Source organism: Dendropsophus ebraccatus, chromosome 5, assembly GCF_027789765.1.
Source record: "Dendropsophus ebraccatus isolate aDenEbr1 chromosome 5, aDenEbr1.pat, whole genome shotgun sequence".
NCBI lineage: Eukaryota > Metazoa > Chordata > Amphibia > Anura > Hylidae > Dendropsophus > Dendropsophus ebraccatus.
In genome coordinates, this window is record NC_091458.1 from 40567512 (window position 1) to 40589470 (window position 21959).

The 21959-nt window shown below is 40.2% G+C and overlaps 1 protein-coding gene across 7 annotated transcripts in view; it reads left to right on the top strand.

The window, feature by feature from the left end:
* The window catches only part of NBEA (neurobeachin), a 453563-nt gene that overhangs the window by 400533 nt on the left and 31071 nt on the right, over positions 1-21959 (top strand). For all 7 annotated transcript variants that reach the window (XM_069969916.1, XM_069969921.1, XM_069969920.1 and 4 more), the window contains 3 exons: positions 5745-5864; positions 14577-14729; positions 18538-18705. In XM_069969916.1, coding sequence (XP_069826017.1) covers positions 5745-5864; positions 14577-14729; positions 18538-18705 — 441 coding nt within the window. The remainder of the gene's footprint in view (positions 1-5744; positions 5865-14576; positions 14730-18537; positions 18706-21959) is intronic.

Here is a 21959-nt window from a genome sequence, read left to right on the forward strand (position 1 = left end):
CTCAGTCTCCTGCTGAACTTATATAGATTGCCTATCATAAGTATCCGTTTTAGTAATAAATCTAAGTAGTCAAGTGGGCGGTCCTATCAGTGATTGGCTGCTCTTTCTATGTGCACACTTAAGAACAGCTGTCAGTCACTGAGATGAACCGCCCACTTGACTAACATGCCCATAATGAGAAGAAATATTTCCCATCACAAACCTAAAAAAAGAATAAAATGGGTTAAATTTTTTAAAAGTTGTAATCATGACAGAAACTACCCCATTCCTATCCACAGTCACAATGCCGTACAGTTATTTCTGTACTGGTGTCGGCGAAAAAGATTCTTTTAAATTACTTGGTGTCAGAAAGTTATATAGATTTGTAATTTACTTTTATTTAAAAATCTCAAGTCTTTCAGTACTAATCAGCTGCTGTATGTCCTGCAAGAAGTGGTGTATTCTCTCCATTCTGGCACAGTGCTCTCTGCTGCCACCTCTGTCTAGAATAGAAACTGTCCAAAAACCTTTCCTGTCACAGACAAAGGTGGCAGCAAAGAGCACGGTGTCAGACTGGAGAGAATACACCACTTCCTGCAGGACATACAGAAGCTGATAAGTAGCAGAAGATTAGAGATTTTTAAATAGAAGTAAATTACAAAGCTATATAACTTTCTGACACCAGTTTTGAAAGGATTTTTTTTTAATTTTTTTAGAGTATCCCTTTAAATCTTGACTTTCTCAAACTCGTAAACCTAGTTTAAATGATTAGGTTTATAGCATCAGGAACAAATGTGTAAAATTTCAAGTCTATATGCACCGACCGAACAGATAGCAGATCATAAAGAAATCATAATCTTGGAAAAGAGCAATAAACCAAAGTGACGGGTGATGTAAAGTTTTCTCTGTTAGTCACGCAGTGCGTAGCGGCAATGCATTTCTCTGGCTTTGTAGCACAGGAGTATACACAATCTACAGGACTGTGACCCTCTGTTACTTGGCAAGGTGAGCACACACACGGACTCCGAGCTTTCCCACGTTCACTTGTAACTGTATCCAAATGTTCCCTTAGAATAACAACACCCAAGCATATACTAAGAGTTTGTTTGTATGGGATATGGGTTATTTAGACCCCCAGAAGGGAATCTAGGTGACCCCTAGGCTCATTACGAATTCAGAATAGAAGCCAAGAACAGCAACCTAGCAAAGCCACATCACTCCCGAATCCTCTAGTATGTTTATGGAAAGTGCAGGTTCATCTGTCCACTCCCGGTGCTGGACAAGTAATAGAGAGGCTGAGATTAACATTACATTAGTGAGATTTTTATTGGAGTTTTGCAGGAAAAAAATCGAGAAACTTTTTAGACCATAAAATATGTAACTATGGTGTTAGTTTTATACAGTCTCAAGGGATTCTGGGAGGAATGCCAACTGAAGGCAGATAGCAGCACATAAAAAGTAAATTCATACTAAAAATATGCTTAGAGGGGCTGCCCTATGGTGGTTGTTCTTGGGAGTGGGATCACACTGGATTCCTTGCCTGTCAGACCTGAAAATGTTCACTCATTTCCATGGAACGATAATCGTTACTTATGATCGTCTTTGCGATCGGTTTTTTTTTCGCTATTTCTTCGCTATTGCGTTCGTATCTACTGAGAACGACCGAACGACGTCTTATTCAATGAGAACGATTTGCAAACATTTTGCAAACGAGTAACGATAAAAATAGGTCCAGGTCTTATAAAGCGATCAACTATTTCTCGTTCGGTCGTTAATCGTTACCTGCATTTCAACCGAACGATTATCGTTTAGATTCGAACGATTTAATGATAATCTGAACGATAATCGTCCGGTGGAATAGTGCCCTATGTCTGACAGGTCTCATAATGATTAAGCATCCAATGGCTGTATAAACTCTTAAAGGGCAATCTGCTAAATTGTGTGAGCCTATGAGTGGCGTATCTCACTGTATAGTTATGTAGTGGCCTACATCCGAGTTTTCGGTCAGATGTAGAAGTGCCTATGACATATACCACCAAAGGCTCTAAAACGGATTTTAAGCCAGCACATATAAAGGTCATGACTAATGCTGGGAGCAGAACTTTTACTGATTCCAATGTTTTAAGCATGGACAAAGGTAGCCAGACTTAAAGGGTATATTGGTTTTCCAATATATTTGCTTTATCCATTCATAAAGTTCTTTCTTGTTTGGTATTTTTAAGGTTTTTTTTGCTAAGTATTTTTAAACTCCAAGTATTGTGGCTGTATTACAAGATGCAATCACTAATCTAAACGAGCGCCGATCCGATAGATCAGCACTTATTTACTGAGCCTATTATACGGCTTGATAATCGTGCAGCAAGGGCTGTGTGTGTGTGTGTGTGTGTATATATATATATATATATATATATATATATATATATATATAATTACCGATGTCCATGCAGCCCTTGCTGTATATAGCAAATAATAAAGTATATACATTACCTTTTCACGCTCCCCAATGCTCCTCTCCCTTCTACCCACTCGCCGCCGCTGGAACTTCAGAACTGGCCTCTAAAGCGTCAGGCGGCTCAGCCAATCACTGGCCAGGGCGTGACATCGGTGTGGCCAGTGATTGGCTGAGTGGCCTGACACTTTACGAGTGTAGAAGCTTCAGTGGCGGCTGCGGGCAGAAGCGAGAAGAGCACCAGGGAATGCGGAAAGGTATATAGCAATGCACAGTCAGCAGCCGATGATTTTTAGGCACAGTCTTACAACACTCATAACAACCTATACGTTAATGTTTGTATGTGTATATGACATAACTATATATTTTTTTTTAATACATAATGCCATAGTAATAAAATGTACCTTAAATTGTATGGAAGTAATACAATAGACCCAAAGCGATACCAAAATAAACAACTCATTCTGCAAAAAACAAAGATGCAAACAGCTACGTAACCAGAAAAATAAAAAAGAAATTAAAAAAAGCTACGGCTGGTGGAATGCAGGGATGCAAAAATAAATAAATTCCTCCTTGTTGAATCCAGAAATTTCTCTATCCGCTACAGGCTATTTATGCTGGCTGCTTTGTTCCTTTAATGGGTGACACAGAGCACAATTAATTTCCATGGCACTGCCAGTTTACACAGTAACGTATTAAGGCAGCAGTAGCCTGGTAGCTTTGAAAGCTGTCATTGCATGTTTTACACCAGAACAGACTGCAATGACAAGAAGAAAATAAAAATAAATGAGCTTAGGAGAGTGGACCCGAGTCGTGTGTATACAGAGGTACAAATTATGTGTGAAGAGATTTTTCGTAATAATTATTACACGTTTGCAAGTAAAGTGATGGCATGTAATTTACTGGAGGAGTCGGTAGCCGTAGTATGACCGAAGGAAGGAGGTTTCTTGTTGTGACTACTGAGTAGAGCTCAGAATTAGGCAGCGTGTTATCAATGTCTAGATTTATGTTGATTGTACATAGTTTTAGAGCATTTAAAGGGGACCGGTCAGCCTTCCTGACCTGGCTGCTTTAGTAGATAACATGTATTCTCAATGAATAACTATGCTTGAGTAACCTTTCTTAGAACTCTGCATTGAGATGTGCCTTTATTATTCTCCCTGGCAATCTAAATAAATTGACAACTGGGTGGTACCATTCCTCTTATCCGCCAGGGCATCGTTACACACTTTAGGGCTATGTTTCCACAAAGTATTTTTGCTCAGTATTTTGCAACCAAAACCAGGAAAACACAGGCTATGTTCACACACTGCTAAAATTTAATGGCAATTAATGGCCCTTATTTTAAAGCAATGGCCGTTATTTGCCATTAAATGCCGGCCATCCACTCAATTTTAACATTGTTTGAACATAGCCTTTCCCTGTTTGTAATCCACTCCTGGTTTTGGTTGCAAAATACTGAGCAAAAATACTGTGTGGAAACATAGCCTTAAACAGTCCGCTGTGCTAACAGTATCAATTTGAATTGTCCACAGGCAGCGCCATACAGTCCTCTGCATGGGGAATTTATTGTGGGGAGCGGAGCATACAGGCAAGAAAGTGATAATAAAATGGGGGAGAGTTATCAAACATGGTGTAAAGTGAAACTGGCTCAGTTGCCCCTAGCAACCAATCAGAGTCCACCTTTCATTCCTCACAGACTCTTTGGAAAATGAAAAGTGGAATCTGATTGGTTGCTAGGGGCAACTGAGCCAGTTTCACTTTAAATCTCCCCCATTGCTTCCATTTGCTCTAGTATTAGGGGGGGCGGGGTTCTTTTGTAAGCTCAGAACTGAAGGGTAGTCATCTTATATTTTTTTTGTATCCCCCCTTACAGTATACCTCCGCCTGCCTCTGCTCCGTATGCTGGTTTGTTTTGTTTGCTCCTTTATTAGCCATCCCTACCCCCCAATTTAATTTAATTGAATTGCAAGTATATGCGATTCTAATGTAAATTATTATTTCACTATTGCCAACTGTGCATGTTTAAGTAAATATGATTTATTATTTAAAAGCCTGGTAAGCAGATAATTCAGGCAGCACGCTGCTATAATCTACCCCCAGCTGTGGGTAAAGCCATGCTATGGAGCAATACAGCTCTCAGATCACTTCCATGTACTGTATGCAGCTTTATGTAGAGAGAGTGGAAATCCAGGGCACTGTGCAGAAACAGAGGCTTTCTATTGTTTGCTCTGTGTAATGGTTTACATGTAGCCGTACATTGTACATCTATCCACTATGGACAATTCTATATTGGATACATTTTACCATCATTTGTATAATGATGTTAAATGGCTTTACATCACCTTATACTAGTCAGTTGTGCCTTAAAGGGGTTGTCTGGAGAAAAAAATCTATTAAAAGATTTAGACAGGTTTAGAAAAACATAGCTGCTTTCTTCAAAGAATAAGCACCACCCCTGTTCTCAGGTTATATGTGGTATTACATCTCAATTACATTCACTTCAACAGAGCTGCAATACCACACAAAAACTGAGGACAAGGGTGGTGCTGTTTTTGGAAGAAAGCTCTTTTATTTTTCTAATCCTGAATAACCCCTTTAAATGTAGCAGGGTTGGTATAAAAATAAAAAAAGGCATACTCCTTTCCTTTGTTCTGCCTCTGCTGCTCCAGGCCCTTACTTCGAATCTACCTCCGATGCCTAAAGTGTACCTGTCATGATCCTCTTTTAATCCAGAAGTTCAATTCTCCATGGATAATATGTTAAGTCTCCATTGGAGTTTGTGCGCATTATGGTCTCATTGCATCTCCGCTTCCATAGAGACCCAGACTTATGTATTAAGGCCCCGTTCAAACTACGGAATCAATGCCGAGATTCCGTACGGAAGCCACCCCCCCTGCATGGACTTGGACATGTCAATTCTTTGAGCAGAGAGGCGCCTCCTATTCAAACAGATTGAAGGCAGGATTCAGCATCAAGTCCGTGCGGTGGGGTTCTGCACAGAATCTCGCCCGCCGATTGCGTAGTGTGAACAGGGTCTTAACAGAGGATCTTGCTGGTGATCCAGAAGCAGGCCATCATGACAGGTACACTTTAACATAACTCGAGGCCAGAACTCTATAGAACATTAGTCAGTGATAGCAGACCAATAAAAAAAAAAAAGTTTTGTATATTTTGAACCGTATGGTAGCATGCATAGACACTTCTATGACACTATTAATAAATGGAATACGTAAAACACTTCATGGTGTTTTTTGTGTTTGGTAATAGAATAGCCATCTCATGGAAGCACCCTTTACTTTTTGATGTTTTACAGGAACCCTTCACTACATTTTTCCTTAACGTCAACGAAGGCAAGTTTGATCACCCAGACCGAACATTCTCCGCCGTGGCAAGATCATGGAGGAACAGCCAAAGAGACACATCTGACGTAAAGGTATGTAGCAAGTGTGGACTCTGTTACAAGGAAGTCATATGTTTAGTATACATTAAATGCAGTTATACAAGGCCAATCCCATTTCCATCTATACTGTGTTTGTGAGGACAGACTACACTCTTTGGCCATTGGTGTCACATGACTAGAATATGCAACCAAGGTTCAATCGGTGTTGCACGAAGCATTGGGATCCCCAGTGAGCGTTAGAACAGAGTGTCACAGCACATTGCTTATAGTCACCACCCATGCAGGTACCTGGAAATAGCTGAACAAAGATGGATCAGCGCAGTTCTTTCCCAAACCAATTATTGACTTAGTAACACAAAGAGCTAAATGACGTCTCATCATGTGCAATGTCGAGAACATTGTCTCTTCATGTCAAATTGTGGAGAGCACATGGGAATGCAGTTATTGCAATGCAAGTCTATGGGCAATTACTGGCAATTCTGTGTACTGCTCACTTTACAGCAGGCTATAGAGCTGCTAGGAGATTAAATGTATATCTTATATGCTGTATCCACTGTATACCTGTTAAAGGGTTTTCTGGAGTTTTTTTTTTTTTTTTTTAATTAAAGGCCATCAGTGTCTGATTGGTGGGTGTCAACACTGAATGCCCCTGCCCATCAGCTGTTTGGCGTAGACTCAGTGCCCTCAGTACACAGTAAACATAAACAGAAGTTTGCAGCTCTGTACATTGTTCAAGGGCTGTGCTGGGTTACTGCGAGGTTCACATCAAAGGCAGGTGACCTGAAATAGCCCAGCACAGGCACTACACAGTATATGGCACTGTCTATCTTTTTGAAGGTGCTATATTTGTAGCAAACAGCTGATTGACAAAGGATACAGGTGTATGACCTCCACTGATCAGATGTTGATGTCTTAGGGTATGTGCACACTACAGAATCCTGACGGAAAATCCGCCAAGGATTCCTCAGCTCGCACGAAATGCGGAATGCAATAGATTTTCCGTCGGTATTCCGTAGTGTGCACATACCCTAAGGGTGTCTTTACACAGAGAGATTTATCTGACAGATTTTTTAAGCCAAAGCCAGGAATAGACTATAAACAGGGAACAGGTCATAAAGGAAAGACTGAGATTTCTCCTCTTTTCAAATCCATTTCTGGCTTTGGCTTAAAAAATCTGTCAGATAAATCTCTGTGTAAAGGCAGCCTAAAATAGTGTTGAGCGGACCTGTCAAAATGTTCCAGTTTGGCATTTTTATCCGATCCAAACCCTAACACTTGGATGCCAGGAAATCTTAGGCTATAACTGTAACAATATTTTCCAGGATTTTCTAGGACAGCATCCAACTTCTTGCCACGGGGAATCATACGCCAAGCATTAGGATTCGGATAGTGTTGCCCATCCCGAACATTTTGACAGATCCGCTCAACAGTGGTCAATAAAAAAAGGTTCCTAAAAAAAAACAAAATACCCTTTTAAGGCAATACTCAAAACAATGGCAAGATTATCCGTATTACCATAACAACCAATCACAGTGCTGCTGTCATTTTGCCAGAGCAGTTTATAAATGAAAGCCAAGTTCTGATTGGTTGCCGTGGGCGACAAGGCCAGTATTTCCCATTAGTTTTTAGAATTGTACACTCCTCCTTTATTCCTTTATATAGACGTTTCACCATCCCTTTAAAACTGATGTAAGGGCGGAGAGACAGTAAAGCATAAACCAATCTCCTAAATATTTTATCATTTTCAATCATTTAAGCACATGTCGTAAATCTGTTAGCATGTCATTGGCAGCCCCCATAATGCAGCCTTTCATTTATCCCCCCTAAAGTGATTGGTCAGGAAGTTGTTATCGCGGTGAACATCTGTACGATGAATAATTTCGAGGGCTGTCTAGAAATTCGGCAAGAATTATTGTAGCTGTTTAAAACAATTGATTTCTGTTTGATGTGGAGCGCTACAGGTTTTCTGCTTCTATTAAAATTTCTGCTTTAATTTAGATCAAATGTTTGTTTGACTGATGCTGAAAAAAAAAAAACCCAATAAATTCTGCTTTCCTGCTGTTAACTCAATATTTGGTCTAGTCCATAAAACACAGCAGGAATTGGATTTGACCTTAAAGTGTCATATTGTAGCGGCTCACCCCGCTCTGAGCTCGCATCGCCTGGGGCAATTAATAAAGCATTAATGACAAGATCCATTTAAAATGTGGGTTCTCTCTCCTCAGCCTCGGCTTTTACCTCACTTGCCTGGGGATATTATGCAACAACGCACATTAGATTAATCCAGCGAGCACACGGCACTAAGAATCTGATGGAGAATCCCCGTTATTGCTCTGTTTGCAAGTCATACGCGTTTATTGTTATCCATGATAAAAAAAAAGCAAATATTCATTTTCATCATTTGTCAATGCAGTTATATTATGTGTGTGTGATTTATGCTTCCTATCAAATACATGGGAGATTATCATGCTTAAAAAAAAAAAGTAAACTGTTTTTGCCCACACAAGAGATAAACACCATGAATATTTCATGGGTATCAACACGCCAAACAGTAAACGCCAGCTATAGAGGTGTCGAACAAATACCCAATAGGGGTCGGTCTTGGAGAATGCATTTTATGTTGGTACCATAGATACTCTGGATTGCTGCAGAGTGATTCCAATTTTTTTTTTAATCAATTTCTAATGTTGAAATGTTGTGTATTGTTTTTTTATACTTCCCATCATATTCCAGTGTCCGTCGGTATGGGGGAGGGGTCTTGACAGTAGTATCCATTAGCCTCTAACACCTCTGGCCTAATGATGGGTAGTGGTCTACTTGTAGAGAGAATACTTGGAAACCATACCTACCAAAAGTAAGAAACAGGACAGATGGATGATAATATTACAGCAGGATAAGCTAGCAGCCATGCCGCCAACAGGAATCTCTCCTGACCACCCCATATACACAAACATGTAACTCAGACAAGCATTCGAGTGCAGTGTTCATCAAACTTGCCAAGCTGTTCGAGTTTGGCAATGTTCCCCGAACCTGAGCACTGGGCATTTGTCTCCCAGCGGCTGGAGAAGTGGTTGGTTGCCCTAGGGCAGGCATGTCCAAAGTCCGGCCGGAGGGGCATTTGCGGCCCGCGTTCCGAACTTTTACGGCCCCCCAGGTATCCAGCTTGCTATTATCTGCCTGTGTTATAAAGCATATAGCATGTAGCATGTAAAATGGTCGGCCCTCGCACATGTTCACTTCATCAAATTTGGCACTCTTCGAAAAAAGTTTGGACATGCCTGCCCTAGGGGGAGTCATAGGCTTTATCTATGTTTTCCTGGAAGCCCTAGGACAGCATACAACTTCTCCAGCCAGGAGTTAAATGCCGTGGGTTCGACAAACGTTTCCAAACCCGAGCGGTTTTGCAGATAGCTTTCCAGTCATTATTGGTCTTACCCAATGTCTTTGACAGTACTTATGTTCCTGTGAAATTCTCAGATGTTATGTGTGTGTTTTTGCCGAGAAGGTGTTATAAACAGAATCAATGTTTTAGGTTTGTAGTTTCTACAGGTCTGCATAGAAGTTTAGATGCGTGACGATAGAATAGTTATAGTCAAACTTGTGTAAAGTTAATTTTTTAGTTCAGATTTAATAAAAATCATAAAAAGTGGAGTACATACTTTATCATAACCATTTCTGAAAATCTAGTCTATAAATTCCCAGTTTGGAAGAAATATTTCCTTAAGGTAAAATATTTAACATTAAAATAAAAGCCTTAAATAAACGAGGACGCACAGAACATATCCATTATATAATGGTATAATAAAATATAAGCATTGGTAGCTGTGGCATATGGCTTTCTATAGGAAGCTGCTCAACTTCCTTAAAGAGAAAAAAAAAATGTCTAAGATTTGTTTCTCATATTTTTCCTAACTCCTTATTGGTAATGAAAAGAATATGGCAGAAGAATAATTGCTGATAGAATGACCTTTCAGGAAGCAAGTCACCCGAAAACGACCTCGGCTTGGTCAGTCGTCTGACTGCTTTTCCTCTCCCTGCCCCCCTCCTCCGCTCGCCTGTAACAGATGACATCTAAAGACCCTACTGTTGAGCATTAATCTGGCCTGAAGCCTCTGAAAATTGTTAGATTACTTTGTGGATATTATTTGTCGCGGCTTGAAAAGGTAGTTGTGACAAGATGTCATTAAGGTGATATAGTGTAAATTAATACAGTTAATGGAGATGACCAGGTCTGACTTACTGACCCATAGTAAGGCTCATTCTGACTTAATAGATGCCTAGGGATCAAGTTTGGAAGAAAAAGAAATATGGCAGCCATAAAGGCTCTGTGTGATAGATGGTTTAGAGAGTGAAAAACACCTCCTTAGGATTTCATTTCATACGGCGCTCATAAAAACAGTAGACTTTTGCAGCAAGATGTATTAAAATGAAATGTCAGCTTTGATTCAGAGGGTATACAGTTTTGATAGTGTTAATAGTCGTCTTTTATCACTCAGAGACGTTCTTGAAAGACTCTTTAATTTTTTAGCGGCTTGGGCCTGTCACAGGTCTGTAAATTAGAAATGTGTTGGGGATGTGCCTGGTCCGTAGCTTTCTGTGCTATTAGCTGTATTATAGGGCTTTATTAAAGCTGGATCTGGATCACATTTACACGTGACATGTCACTTATCAGATGGTTTATAGCCGCACCACCACCTCCACCCTCCCTTCCATATTTTTTTTTGTGGTGCGTCACAGTACAGCTTATAAGATAGTGGAAGGTGTGATTTCTTCTATTACTATAGTCTCAATTGTTAACTTTTTATTATGTCTACTGTGATCTGTCTGGAACTTTATCATTATTATCATTGATATATTGCTATTTGAATGCTACCTTGCACATGTCCTTTTAACAATGCTCAATTTTAGCTCTTTTTGCTTATAAATGGTTGTATATGGACGCTTAGAATTTTCCCTGCAGTCAGTGCTTGTCTTAGATCTTGTCAGTAGGGGTCACGGGCAGCCTTTTACTCCTTTACACATTTATTAGAATAAGTAATTATACTTTAGTAATTATTTTCCCTCAAATTCCAGTAGGAACAATTGTGTTAAGGGTTATGACCTGCGTGACAGTATTCCACCCAAACTATAAAATAATTGTTCTCTATTCTTCACTCTCTTTAAGGGGGATTCCAAGATAAAATAACTTACACATATAATAACTCCACAGGATAGGGGACAAGTAAGAGATCGCAGATTTTTTTTTTTTTTTTATACAGTCTAGGGTACGGCATGGGGCCAGAGAGAACCAAGTACAGCACTTGGCTCTTTCCGACATCTCCATAGGAATGAATAGAGTCGCAGGTCATATGCCGTACCAACAACTCTATTCAAAACAAATGAGCCTTAAACCGATACAGAGATATCTGGGGATATGGAGGTCAGACCTGTGGATAGGGGAGAAGTTATTTTATTCCTGAATACCTCTTTAATCCACCTTTTCAGAGGTCTTGTCGTTTGTTGGCTGGGTGCATTGACGTCTCTAAAGAGGCTGGCCACCTTTTATGAACTTTGGATCACACCATGGTATTTTTTTTATATTTACTCACTGAGGCTTCCCCTGTCCATATGTGCCAACTAGATATCTCATGCGTCCATAAGTTGTCTGCCTTTCGGGGAGCTTCTGACATACTCGTCACTTGGCTTCCATCACTGTGCCTGATCTCCTTGCTTGTATGCAGTGTACTGCTGTGGAGGAGGCTGAGTGATGCATTGGTCACATGCTGCTCCATAGACAGCCACTTTATGGACAGATGAGCTGTCTGGCCAGCAAACTTGCATGGGAGATCAGGGGAACAGAGCTGCGTGATTACAGGGAACAGGGCTGCAGTAAAGGTTCATTACATTACAAGATCAAAAAAACATTACGTGAAGGTAAATGGCAGACTGGTACATGGGGAAAGAGCACCCTACCCGCGAGGGCTTACAAGCTACAAGGTTAGGGGAGAGACAGGAGGTAAAGTACAGCCGGTCAAAGTGTGGAGCAGAATTATTGTAGGTTGTAGCCTAGTTTACAGATGGGTTTTCAGTTTGCTGTCAAAGGTCTTGATGGTGGATGAGAGCCAGATCGGTCAGGGTAGTAAGTTCCAGAGTATGGGGAGGCTTAGGCAAAATCTTATAGGCGGCTGTGTGAGGTACGAACAAGGGGGGAGCACTAAAAAGGTCATTGGAGGATTAAAGGTTGCATGATCATCTATGGGATGTTCTAGAAAGAAAAGTCCAGTCTATAGAGGTCTTACCTCACGACATAACATAAAGGATCTGCTGGTAACATGTTGGTGTCTGGTCCCAATGGACATCTTCAGAGGTCTTGTGGAGTCCATGCCTCAATGGGTCAGAGCTGTTTTGATGGCATGAGGGGGACCTGCGCAGCATTAGGCGTGTGTTGTTAATGTTTTTGCTGATAATGGTTATATCCGTTGAAAACCAAGGATACCTTATGCAGGGAAAAAAAGTAAGTCAGATTGCTGACTTGAAACTGGAGTTACAATAAAGCAATAAATGCTCCCTGCTGGTGCAGAGCCTGAGATGTTTATTCTGGCAATGTAATTACCATGTATTGTTCTGCCGCCTCTAATGGGTTCTGTGCTAATACATATTAATTTGATTTATCAAGTTAAGAGATTAGGAAATGCTTCTATTCTTAGACGGTGTAAAGACTTGAGCGATGGTTATCCGCAGAGCATCTCTGGTAGAATCGTACATTGGTGGTGGTGGGTTCTTTGGAAAATCTGATTAAGAGTAATCTGGTTCCTCTTTGCAGCACAATCTTATATCAACAATATCCACAGCAGAGTAAGGGGTATTCAGTGTGTGCACTGTAAGTGCAGTCTTATGAGAAAGGAGCTTGTTCATTTTGTCCCTTCATTTTATTGTAAAATCTTTTTTTATTTACACCCCTAGGGTCAGGTTTCCACATATACGTTCAGATATGTTATCCACACATCATTCTGTAGGTATTTTTCCTGTCAGGAATAATACCATCTGCAGAGGACATACACAGTAAATTAAATTGGTTATCCAGAAGTAGGACATTTTTTTTATATAATGCTGCCCGACTTGAGAACATAATAAACATCCTAATCTTACCTCTCTGCACTCACCCCCACTGACTGTAGGCCTGCTACTTCCAAGACAAACTCATCTCCGGATTGACTGCTCACTCAGCCAACCACTGGCCACTGCGCTTTCCCGTCTCAGTCAGTGATTGGCTGAACGCACTCTTACCCCTGAGATGAGTTGGCCTTGGAAGTGGCTGCAGTCAGCGGAGGACAGCGGAGATGCCATAACAGGACACCGGGTGAGCGCAGAGAGGTAAGCATGACTTGTTTATTATGTTCTCCAGCAGGGCAGCATTATATAAAAAGATTTCTAATGGGGAATAACCCCTTCAAAAATAAATAATTATAAAAGGTGATAAGCCATCAATCAGAACGTCCAAGAAAACCCATTTAATGGGTAGCTAGCTAGCACGTACTGCTCCTCTCTAATGTGGGCTTCTGTATACATCCCATAAATATCCAAATAAGATACAAAGTAGATATACAATATCTAGGGTGGGTGACATAATCTTTCTCTGATGGCTTTTGAGGGCCGTCCTACTGTTTTCACAAAGGGAACAGTATTTATACCAGCACAGATGAAAGATCATTTTCTCTTACTCAGTGGCCTTTAATGTTAACCATCTGAATGTTTTTGATGATTTGAGTTTGGCTTTTACATGGAGGTAAATGGCTCTCAGATTTCCAGACCTCGAGTATCATTTTGATCATCTTACATTGCAGACAGATATAATGCTTTTAGGAGTCCTAAGCTGTGAATTTAACACACGTATAGAGATCATTGGGTGTGGATGACGGTATTTTGTCAACATACAGAAAAGCATTACATAGTCTTACACCAGTTCCTATCTACAAATATACAGACATGGTGACTTGGTGATTATTGACTTGCAACATTGGGGTCTACTGTACAACCGAAGACAAACCTAGACGTACACGGGTATACTCTCAGACGCCAAACAAACTGATTTGCTTTCTATGAAGTTGACCATAGTTTATGTCTGAAATCTAGATTTAGCGTTGTTACTAACTTTATACAGTGCAGAATTCATGATATATAAGCAACAGAAACATGCTGGTCTAGTTTTTCTGAAAAAAGCACCAACCTTGTCCATGAAATAATTTTGCTACCTATAACAAACAGTATTCATAGGTAGTGAATGTACAAGTCTATAAACTACCAGCTGCCAGAACCACGACTTATTGGGTCGGTCCCTGGTGGCTTACCCACCACCCAGAAGCCTTACCTAAACCTTAACAAGAAGAGCTATCACCCAAGGTTAGTGGGTTGGGAAGAAATAGCTGTCCCGATGACTAGTGGTTAAAGCAGCATGAACGTTAGGATAGGTTACCTAATCTTTGATGTTATATCAGCCTTTGAAATTACTCAATAAGTGATTACCCTCTCCAGCTTGCTTCATTTGTGGTTTTCTCTCTAGGACCTCAAGGGGCCTTTTATTATGGTCTCCTGATTGGTAATAACCTGCGCCATCATAGCATCCTCTAGTGTGTCAGCACACATTCATGTGTCTCAAGAGGTCAGAGGTCATGATGTTAATGTCTAGAATACCTTTGGTTTATCTTGCATTTAACTCCAATTTGCTCTTACAGAGTGTAACCCTTTCCTATTTGTATTGGCCCGTAGGAGCTCATCCCTGAATTCTACTACCTACCAGAGATGTTTGTGAACAGCAATGCCTATAACTTTGGAGTGAGGGATGACAGCACTGTGGTTAATGATGTAGATCTCCCACCATGGGCAAAGAATCCTGAAGACTTTGTTCGTATCAACAGAATGGTAAGGGCATTTCATGATATATATCTGTTTTGAGCTGTTTTTGGTCTTCCTACCTCAAGTCAACTCAAGTTTTTGAGAGTTTCATGCTTCCCTTCCCTTTGATCCCCAACAATCCAGCACCAATGCCTCAGTAGTCACCCACCAATCCTTGTTGCAGTCTGTTAGAACTATTTACAAACCTAGGGAATAGATTATTATGCACGCCTCTAAATACTTAATTTCCTTTAAATTAGTAGTAAATTCTGTTAAATTTTGTTGGAGAAAAAAATCCACATCTGGTTACTACAAATGTAGCAGAGCTGCAATTATTTATGGTGGCATCACAATGTACTGTGCTAGTACAGGGCTGCATTCACATGTAGTTTTTTTTTAGCCAAAACCTGTAGCACCCCTGGTCGAGTAGAATGGAAAAACTTGATTCTTTCTCTGTGTTTTGGCCAAAATACTGATCAAATACCATGGTGGAGATTTATCAAATATGCTGTAAAGTAGAATTGGCTTAGTTGCCCCCAGCAACCAATCAGATTCCAGCCTTAATTTTCAAAAGGATCTGTGAGGAATAAAAAGTGGACAATGCTACCTAATCTATCACCATCATGTTGTAGAGCAGAAAGATGTTGATAGAAATCCTTAATCAATCTGTGGTAAGGAGTCCAGTGGGTGGTGTCGTTCAATGGACTGGACTCTTTAGCTTGGAAACATTAAAGATTTCAATCAATAAGTTTTGAGCTATACTGAATCTTATCCCATAAAGACATATATCAATTCACTCAGCTCCTTTTGCTCTATAACATGGTGCCGATAGCTTAGGTAGTATTTTCATGGTGATGGGTTCCCTTTAAAGACCCCAGGTATGCATGCTACATTTATTATCTTGACTCAGCTAAGCCATCATAATAAATTATAGAATCTGCTCTGCTACATCTGTATAATGTAACGTCTTTATATCCCTTATTCATCATATTCTTGTCTTATAATAATATAATATTAATTCTGAGCCACCGTTACAGGAAAGCAGCGATGAGCACTGGACTCTTGATGTTCTCTCGGTGTATCATGTGGGTTTGTGGGGTAGAAATGGGTGAAAAACCAAACTATACCTTCAGGAATGTCGTCCCTGTATCATTTTCCCATAGAATCCAGTCTGATTACTGCAGAGTTACTCATGAAACATTAATAAAGCATTGTGTTCAATGGTAACGTGGTTATGCTCTGACCTCGCTGATGTCACAAAGGACAGGAGACGTAAGTAGTCCCTGATAACATTACCTTAATGCTGGCTTCATCAATCATAATCTAGCAGAGGAGAGAAAGCTTTCACAGATGTGCATCTGCAGCCTTCCTCTGCCCGGCAATCCCTGCAGGCCTGAATTGATGCTGATGGCCAGAAATAGAAGCAACACACAAAGGCAAATTCATCTGCTTTATTAAAATTATGCACGAACAACATTAAAGGGATAGGTGCATATATTAGACGGCCCACTAAAACGAAAGTGATGTCTGTGAAGACGCATCTCCAGCGAGTTTATAATGGATTACTTGGGAATGAATCTGCCATCTATGGCCATAGTATTATACAGTATGACGGCCTAGAATGAGAATCCTAGAAAAACCAGTAGCTTATTACTGGGAATTGGTTTATACTGTGATCTGACTGGAAATGACAGATTTATGAAACAATGAGCAAAATGCTGTTCATGGTTATCTCTTCAATCTACTTAGATCGGATTTGAAGCAGACATTATGGGAATATCAGGATTTATTTTAGCTAGGGTGGGGGAATATACATATTAAGCTTCTGGTAGCTTCACATTGCAATTTATGTCTTTGCCAAGGTAACGGGCAGCATCCTGCCGAAACTGGATGCTGCCATATAAAGTGGCGGAGAGCAGCGGATGCCATTCATTTCAGTCGCCAAACTGAACCCTCACTGCCGATAATCAGAAATTGCTGAAGACGATCAGTCGACAAACAAGATTTTCTCTAGCCTCTTGTGCGGGTTGTCTGGTTGTCGCCCACACATTCCTATGTAAATGGACAACTATCGTTAGGTTTATAGGTCAAAAGAACAGTGCAGCACTCATTCATGCGACCTGGCTACATAATAGATTAAGCCTTTTAGGGCTATGCAGACGAGCGCTGATCTCATTGATCAGAGTTTGTTTGGGGTCACGTAAAAGGGCACTTAGTCATCACAATGATAAAATATTGGGACATCCGACCATGACCGTGCCGCAAGATCTAAACACTTTTCCCGCGCGGCAGCATGTATCAATATAATGACGGGAGCCGGTAAAGAGTCAACTACATGGCTTCTCAGTCCAAAGCTTCCATGGAATATGGGACATGGGAATAAGCCCTTAAAGTGTTTTTTCTTTTCTGTTTACCTCAAAAAAGGGTTGTTTGGTTTTGCTCCTTCATTCACTCAAATAAAGTTGGCCTGCAATACCAGACACATCCCATTGGCAAACATATTGCCGGTTCTGGGAAGAAAGCAGACCCTTGCCTTAGGCCCTCCACCTTCTCTTTAGCGATGCTTGGCTCCAAACATGAATATTCTCACAGTTAAAAGTCACAATTAAGAGTAGTTTCCAGTTGTAGTATCCATAAAGAGATGGATTGGCTTATGTGGTCAAACCATTGAAAATAATGGAAATCTAGTTCTTTATTGGAAGCCTCCTTAGGCTAATTAAAGTAGGGTTAAAAGCTGGAGGTTTCTAGCACTAAAAAAAAGTGTAATGCTATCCAATGTGTGTAACACATCCCAATAAATCCATAAAATATAGGACGAAAATAAATCTTCCTTTAAGAGAAACATCACTTTTTGCGTCTAGACTACTAGGCTTTGCAGTGCATGTCTATCGGGCACAAGGTGTTAAAAAACAAACAAAAAAACCCTGAGATCTGAAGAAGCTGATACAGCGATAAACATTATTAAACCCAGCCCCTCCAGCCACGGGACCTCTGCTCTCTAATGTGCATAATTAGATAAGAGCGCCGCTTGCTGATGCTTACATGAATCTTTAAGAGTGCGTGAGATAGAGGCAAGAATCCCTGAATACATTACATGAACATCTTCATGCTGACAGCAACTTAAATTGTACTGCAAGGAAAAATATTTTCTTGGATTTTGTATGTGTGTTCTTACACATATGATTATTTATCCATCCATCCTCCCATCCTGGTATGCTGTGATCACTCCTTTAGTAAAAGACCAACACCCCTCTTTTCCAACTCCTCCAAAAATATGTGAGAAGATGTGAGAATTTATGTTTTTTTTTTTTTCCATAGGGAAAGGGGTATATGAGCTTTTTCCAGACAGATGTGGCATTGAATAAAAACATTTATTTAACTTTGTTAAAGAAAATATATATTTTTTTTTCTTAACATTTGAACTCTCTGACAGCAATATGGTATGACACGGACCCTTTGCTGCCACCAGAAACTGCTAGCAATACTGAGCCTCCCGAATGTTTGTTCTAATCCATATTAACATTAGAATAGACATGACATGACTTTTAGTTATGGGATGGACCCCCGCATCCTCTTAAAACATCTCCAAATTCAAAAATACACAATTTCTGGTGTTTAAATGAACACAGTTGTATTTAAATTACATGACCAAAAAAATTACAAGTCATGTAAAATTGCCCTTGTACTATTTAAAAGTGTTCCTGCGTTTGTCCGTCTTTTACTATAATTTCTTTGTATTTGTGAATATTTTAAAAATAAATGTACTAAGTTTTCATAGTGTTACTGTCCCATTCCTAATAATTGTTTTATATACCCCTGTTCTCTCTAATTCCAGGCACTGGAGAGTGAGTTTGTCTCATGTCAGCTCCACCAGTGGATAGATCTGATATTTGGCTACAAGCAGCGTGGTCCGGAGGCAGTGCGTGCATTGAACGTCTTTCATTATGTGACATATGAAGGGTCTGTGAACTTGGACAGTGTCACCGATCCTGTGTTACGGGAGGTATGTATGTGACATAGTGATTTCTGCTTCATTCGGTCGCCTCCTGCCCTTATTAAGTTTTGGAAGTGGTCAATACTACATGTCCTTGCCGGCCAATTGTGCAATACCTTATGAAGTTGTATTTACTATCTTGGTGTTCTTGAATATATCTGCCATTGGATTTGCCTGAAAGGGCAGTCTACAGTTTGGTTTTAGACATCCAAAGGGGACCATGCATTGAAGAAACACTCTAGGCAGATCTGATATATTCTTATGCTAGGTGCATGACAGGTTTGTGTATGACACAGCCCTGAGGGACATGTAAATACATAGTCTATGTGAATGGGGTGTTGGATTGAAGGGTTATCGCAAGATTTAATGATATCCACAGAATAGATAACTGATTACTGGGGGTTCAACCACTGGGACCTCCAAAGATCTTGAGAAGGGAAGTCAAGTGTCCCCCTGAGTGAATGGATTGGCAGCATGTATACTTGACCACCACTCAATTTACTATCTATATGACCTCCAAACATTGCAGAGTGCTGAATTTGGCTATGTTGAGGAATCCCAGAGAGAATGGATAAAGATATGGTCAAATATGCATGCTGCCACTCTTACTTGGGGGACATCTATACCCCACAGGTCAGACCCCCACCAACCAGCTAGTTATCGTGTGGACAGGGGAAATCTTTTAAACTTTATTTAATTAAGCTGAAATTTTAAAATCACATGCATATTTAATGAATAGGAAGAATTAAAGGAAGATATGTTATTCCTTAGAGTCCAATCAGATGAAGCGTTAACCTGAAATCGTTCACCATATTACACGTTAGTCGTTAGTTACGATCGTTACAATGATCGTTACAATGATCGTTACAATGATCGTTACAATGATCGTTACAATGATCGTTACAATGATCGTTACAATGATCGTTACAATGATCGTTACAATGATCGTTACAATGATCGTTACAATGATCGTTACTATGATCGTTACTATGATTGTTTACACCATCTGATCCCAGCAAAAGAAGGAACGATTTGGAATTACGCTGAACGATTAGTGAACAGATGCAGAATTAGAAGAAACGAATTTGGAATTACATCAAACGATTATTGATGATTTTAGGGTCAGATCTAAATCAACGATCAGCAGCACGCAAACAATTTTTCGTTTGTTGCCTCCAATTACACAGGACCATTATCATTTAAATTTGAACAATATAATGATTTTCCGCATGATAATCGTCCTGTGTAATAGGGCCCTTAGAAAGAAATAGGTAATGACTTGTAACTCTTTGTCCTGTTTTAATAAATAAGAACCTAACTAACCTCTATAAGGTCCCAGTGGTTATCACAACTCACAATATTCATCCAGTTTCCCTTTAAGAAGCTCTGTAATACCATTGCATGAATTATTTTCTGTCTGAAATATTCATTGATCTTTCCTTTGTTGCATTCACCCTCAGATGTCAGCACATTCCCCTTATATGTAATACTACATTATGCAGCATCCTATGTGGCTTCATGAAAAAACAATTGGCTGATTTGATGATGTTGGTAGTTACAGGAGATATTCATATACAGGATATAGAAGAGAACAGGACCAGTTCTGATCTACAAACATATCTTATTTCCGTGTATGGACACTTCTCAGTTTTATATGGGGACTTGTTGGGACCATTTTGGTTAGGAACCCCCTTTAAATTTCTTGAGGTTGGAAAATTATAGAATCCAGAAATGTATTGGTCATAATTTATTATTAGAATGTTCCTGCATATCGTATAATACATAGCTGGTAGCATTGCCCTTACTGTCTCCATAAACCCCATAACCATACTTTTCTTCATTTTAGCCACAGCATTAGATTATTTGTCCACATGTCATCACCTGTATAACAGGAGCCTGCCCAGCTACACTGCACTCACCAAATGGGGCTAGTAGACTATGTAAATCTGATGTGAGAAGTCTCAAAGTGCAACAGCTGCTGGATGCGGAGTGCTGAGATGGTGAAGATGCTCTCGCCATCCTCCATTCCCCATGATATCTGCCATCTGGTGTATGTAAAACATGCTCTAATTTATACATTACCAGGCTGGGAGCTTTAATGTAGCCATTTTGCTATATATACAGTATGTGTGGCGTTATATTTACAATTTAAAAAGTTATACTTAAAAAAAAAAAAATCTATGAATATGTGTATGTAGACCCCGTGCCTATTTACCTACTGGGATCAAAAAGGGAAATGTCAGTATACTTATACTGTACAGCGCACCTTGTATCATGTATATGTAAATTCCTGATGTGGACGACTGTCCCCCTACATCTGCCATCTATCTCATAAGGCAGCTGTAACTATCTTTAATGTATGGCTGACATGACTTTTCTAGTCTCTGAATACATTTATCTCATGTCAGCTGTGACTTCTAAGTGGTCTTTGTATGTGGGAGTATATAGACTAAAAGACTACAGCAGGTACAATAGTATAGGTCACCGCCACCATAACCTCCACTCCTCCAGGCCTTTGTCCTACATAATAGACCTCAACCTTTTTTTTTTTTTTTTTTTTTTTACTTTGTGCCCCTCCCAAATTCTCATTAACCCTCCCTTCATCAATACAGCTGTGATCTTGGAGATCCTGTATAGATTGGGTTTACACGAGGGGTTATTCAGGATTAGAAAACCCCTAAAAATCCAGAAGAAGAACCACACATGTCTTCAAGTTGTGTGTGTTATTACAACCAGGGGCGTAACTACCACTGTAGCAGCCATAGCGGCTGCTATGGGGCCCACCACACCAGGGGGCCCCATGGCCTGCTACTGCAATACACTAGGCGCCCTGAGCTGTAATCATTTGCAGCACCAGGTGACCAAACGGGCCTCCCGGGTTCTGCAAATGTCCCTTTAACTAAAAGCACTCCTGACAAGTGCTTGCAGTTATGACTACATTTGACGGCTTAGTGGTCATTCGGGAAAGCGAGGGGGGGGGGGGGGCGGGCAATCAAAAGTTTGCTATGGGGCCCAACCATTTCTAGTTACGCCCCTGATTACAACGCGGCCCTGTTCACTTCAATGGAATTAAACTGCAATATCTCACAGGAGTGGCACTGTTTTCTTATTTTTTTTATCCACAATAACCCCTTTAAGATTAATTTTATCTTCTGAAGATACCACCACCCATACTTATACCATGTGTCTGGTAATGATGCTTAGCTAAATTGAATGGAGCTGCAATACGATTCATAGCCAATGAATGAAAGTGCAGACAAAGA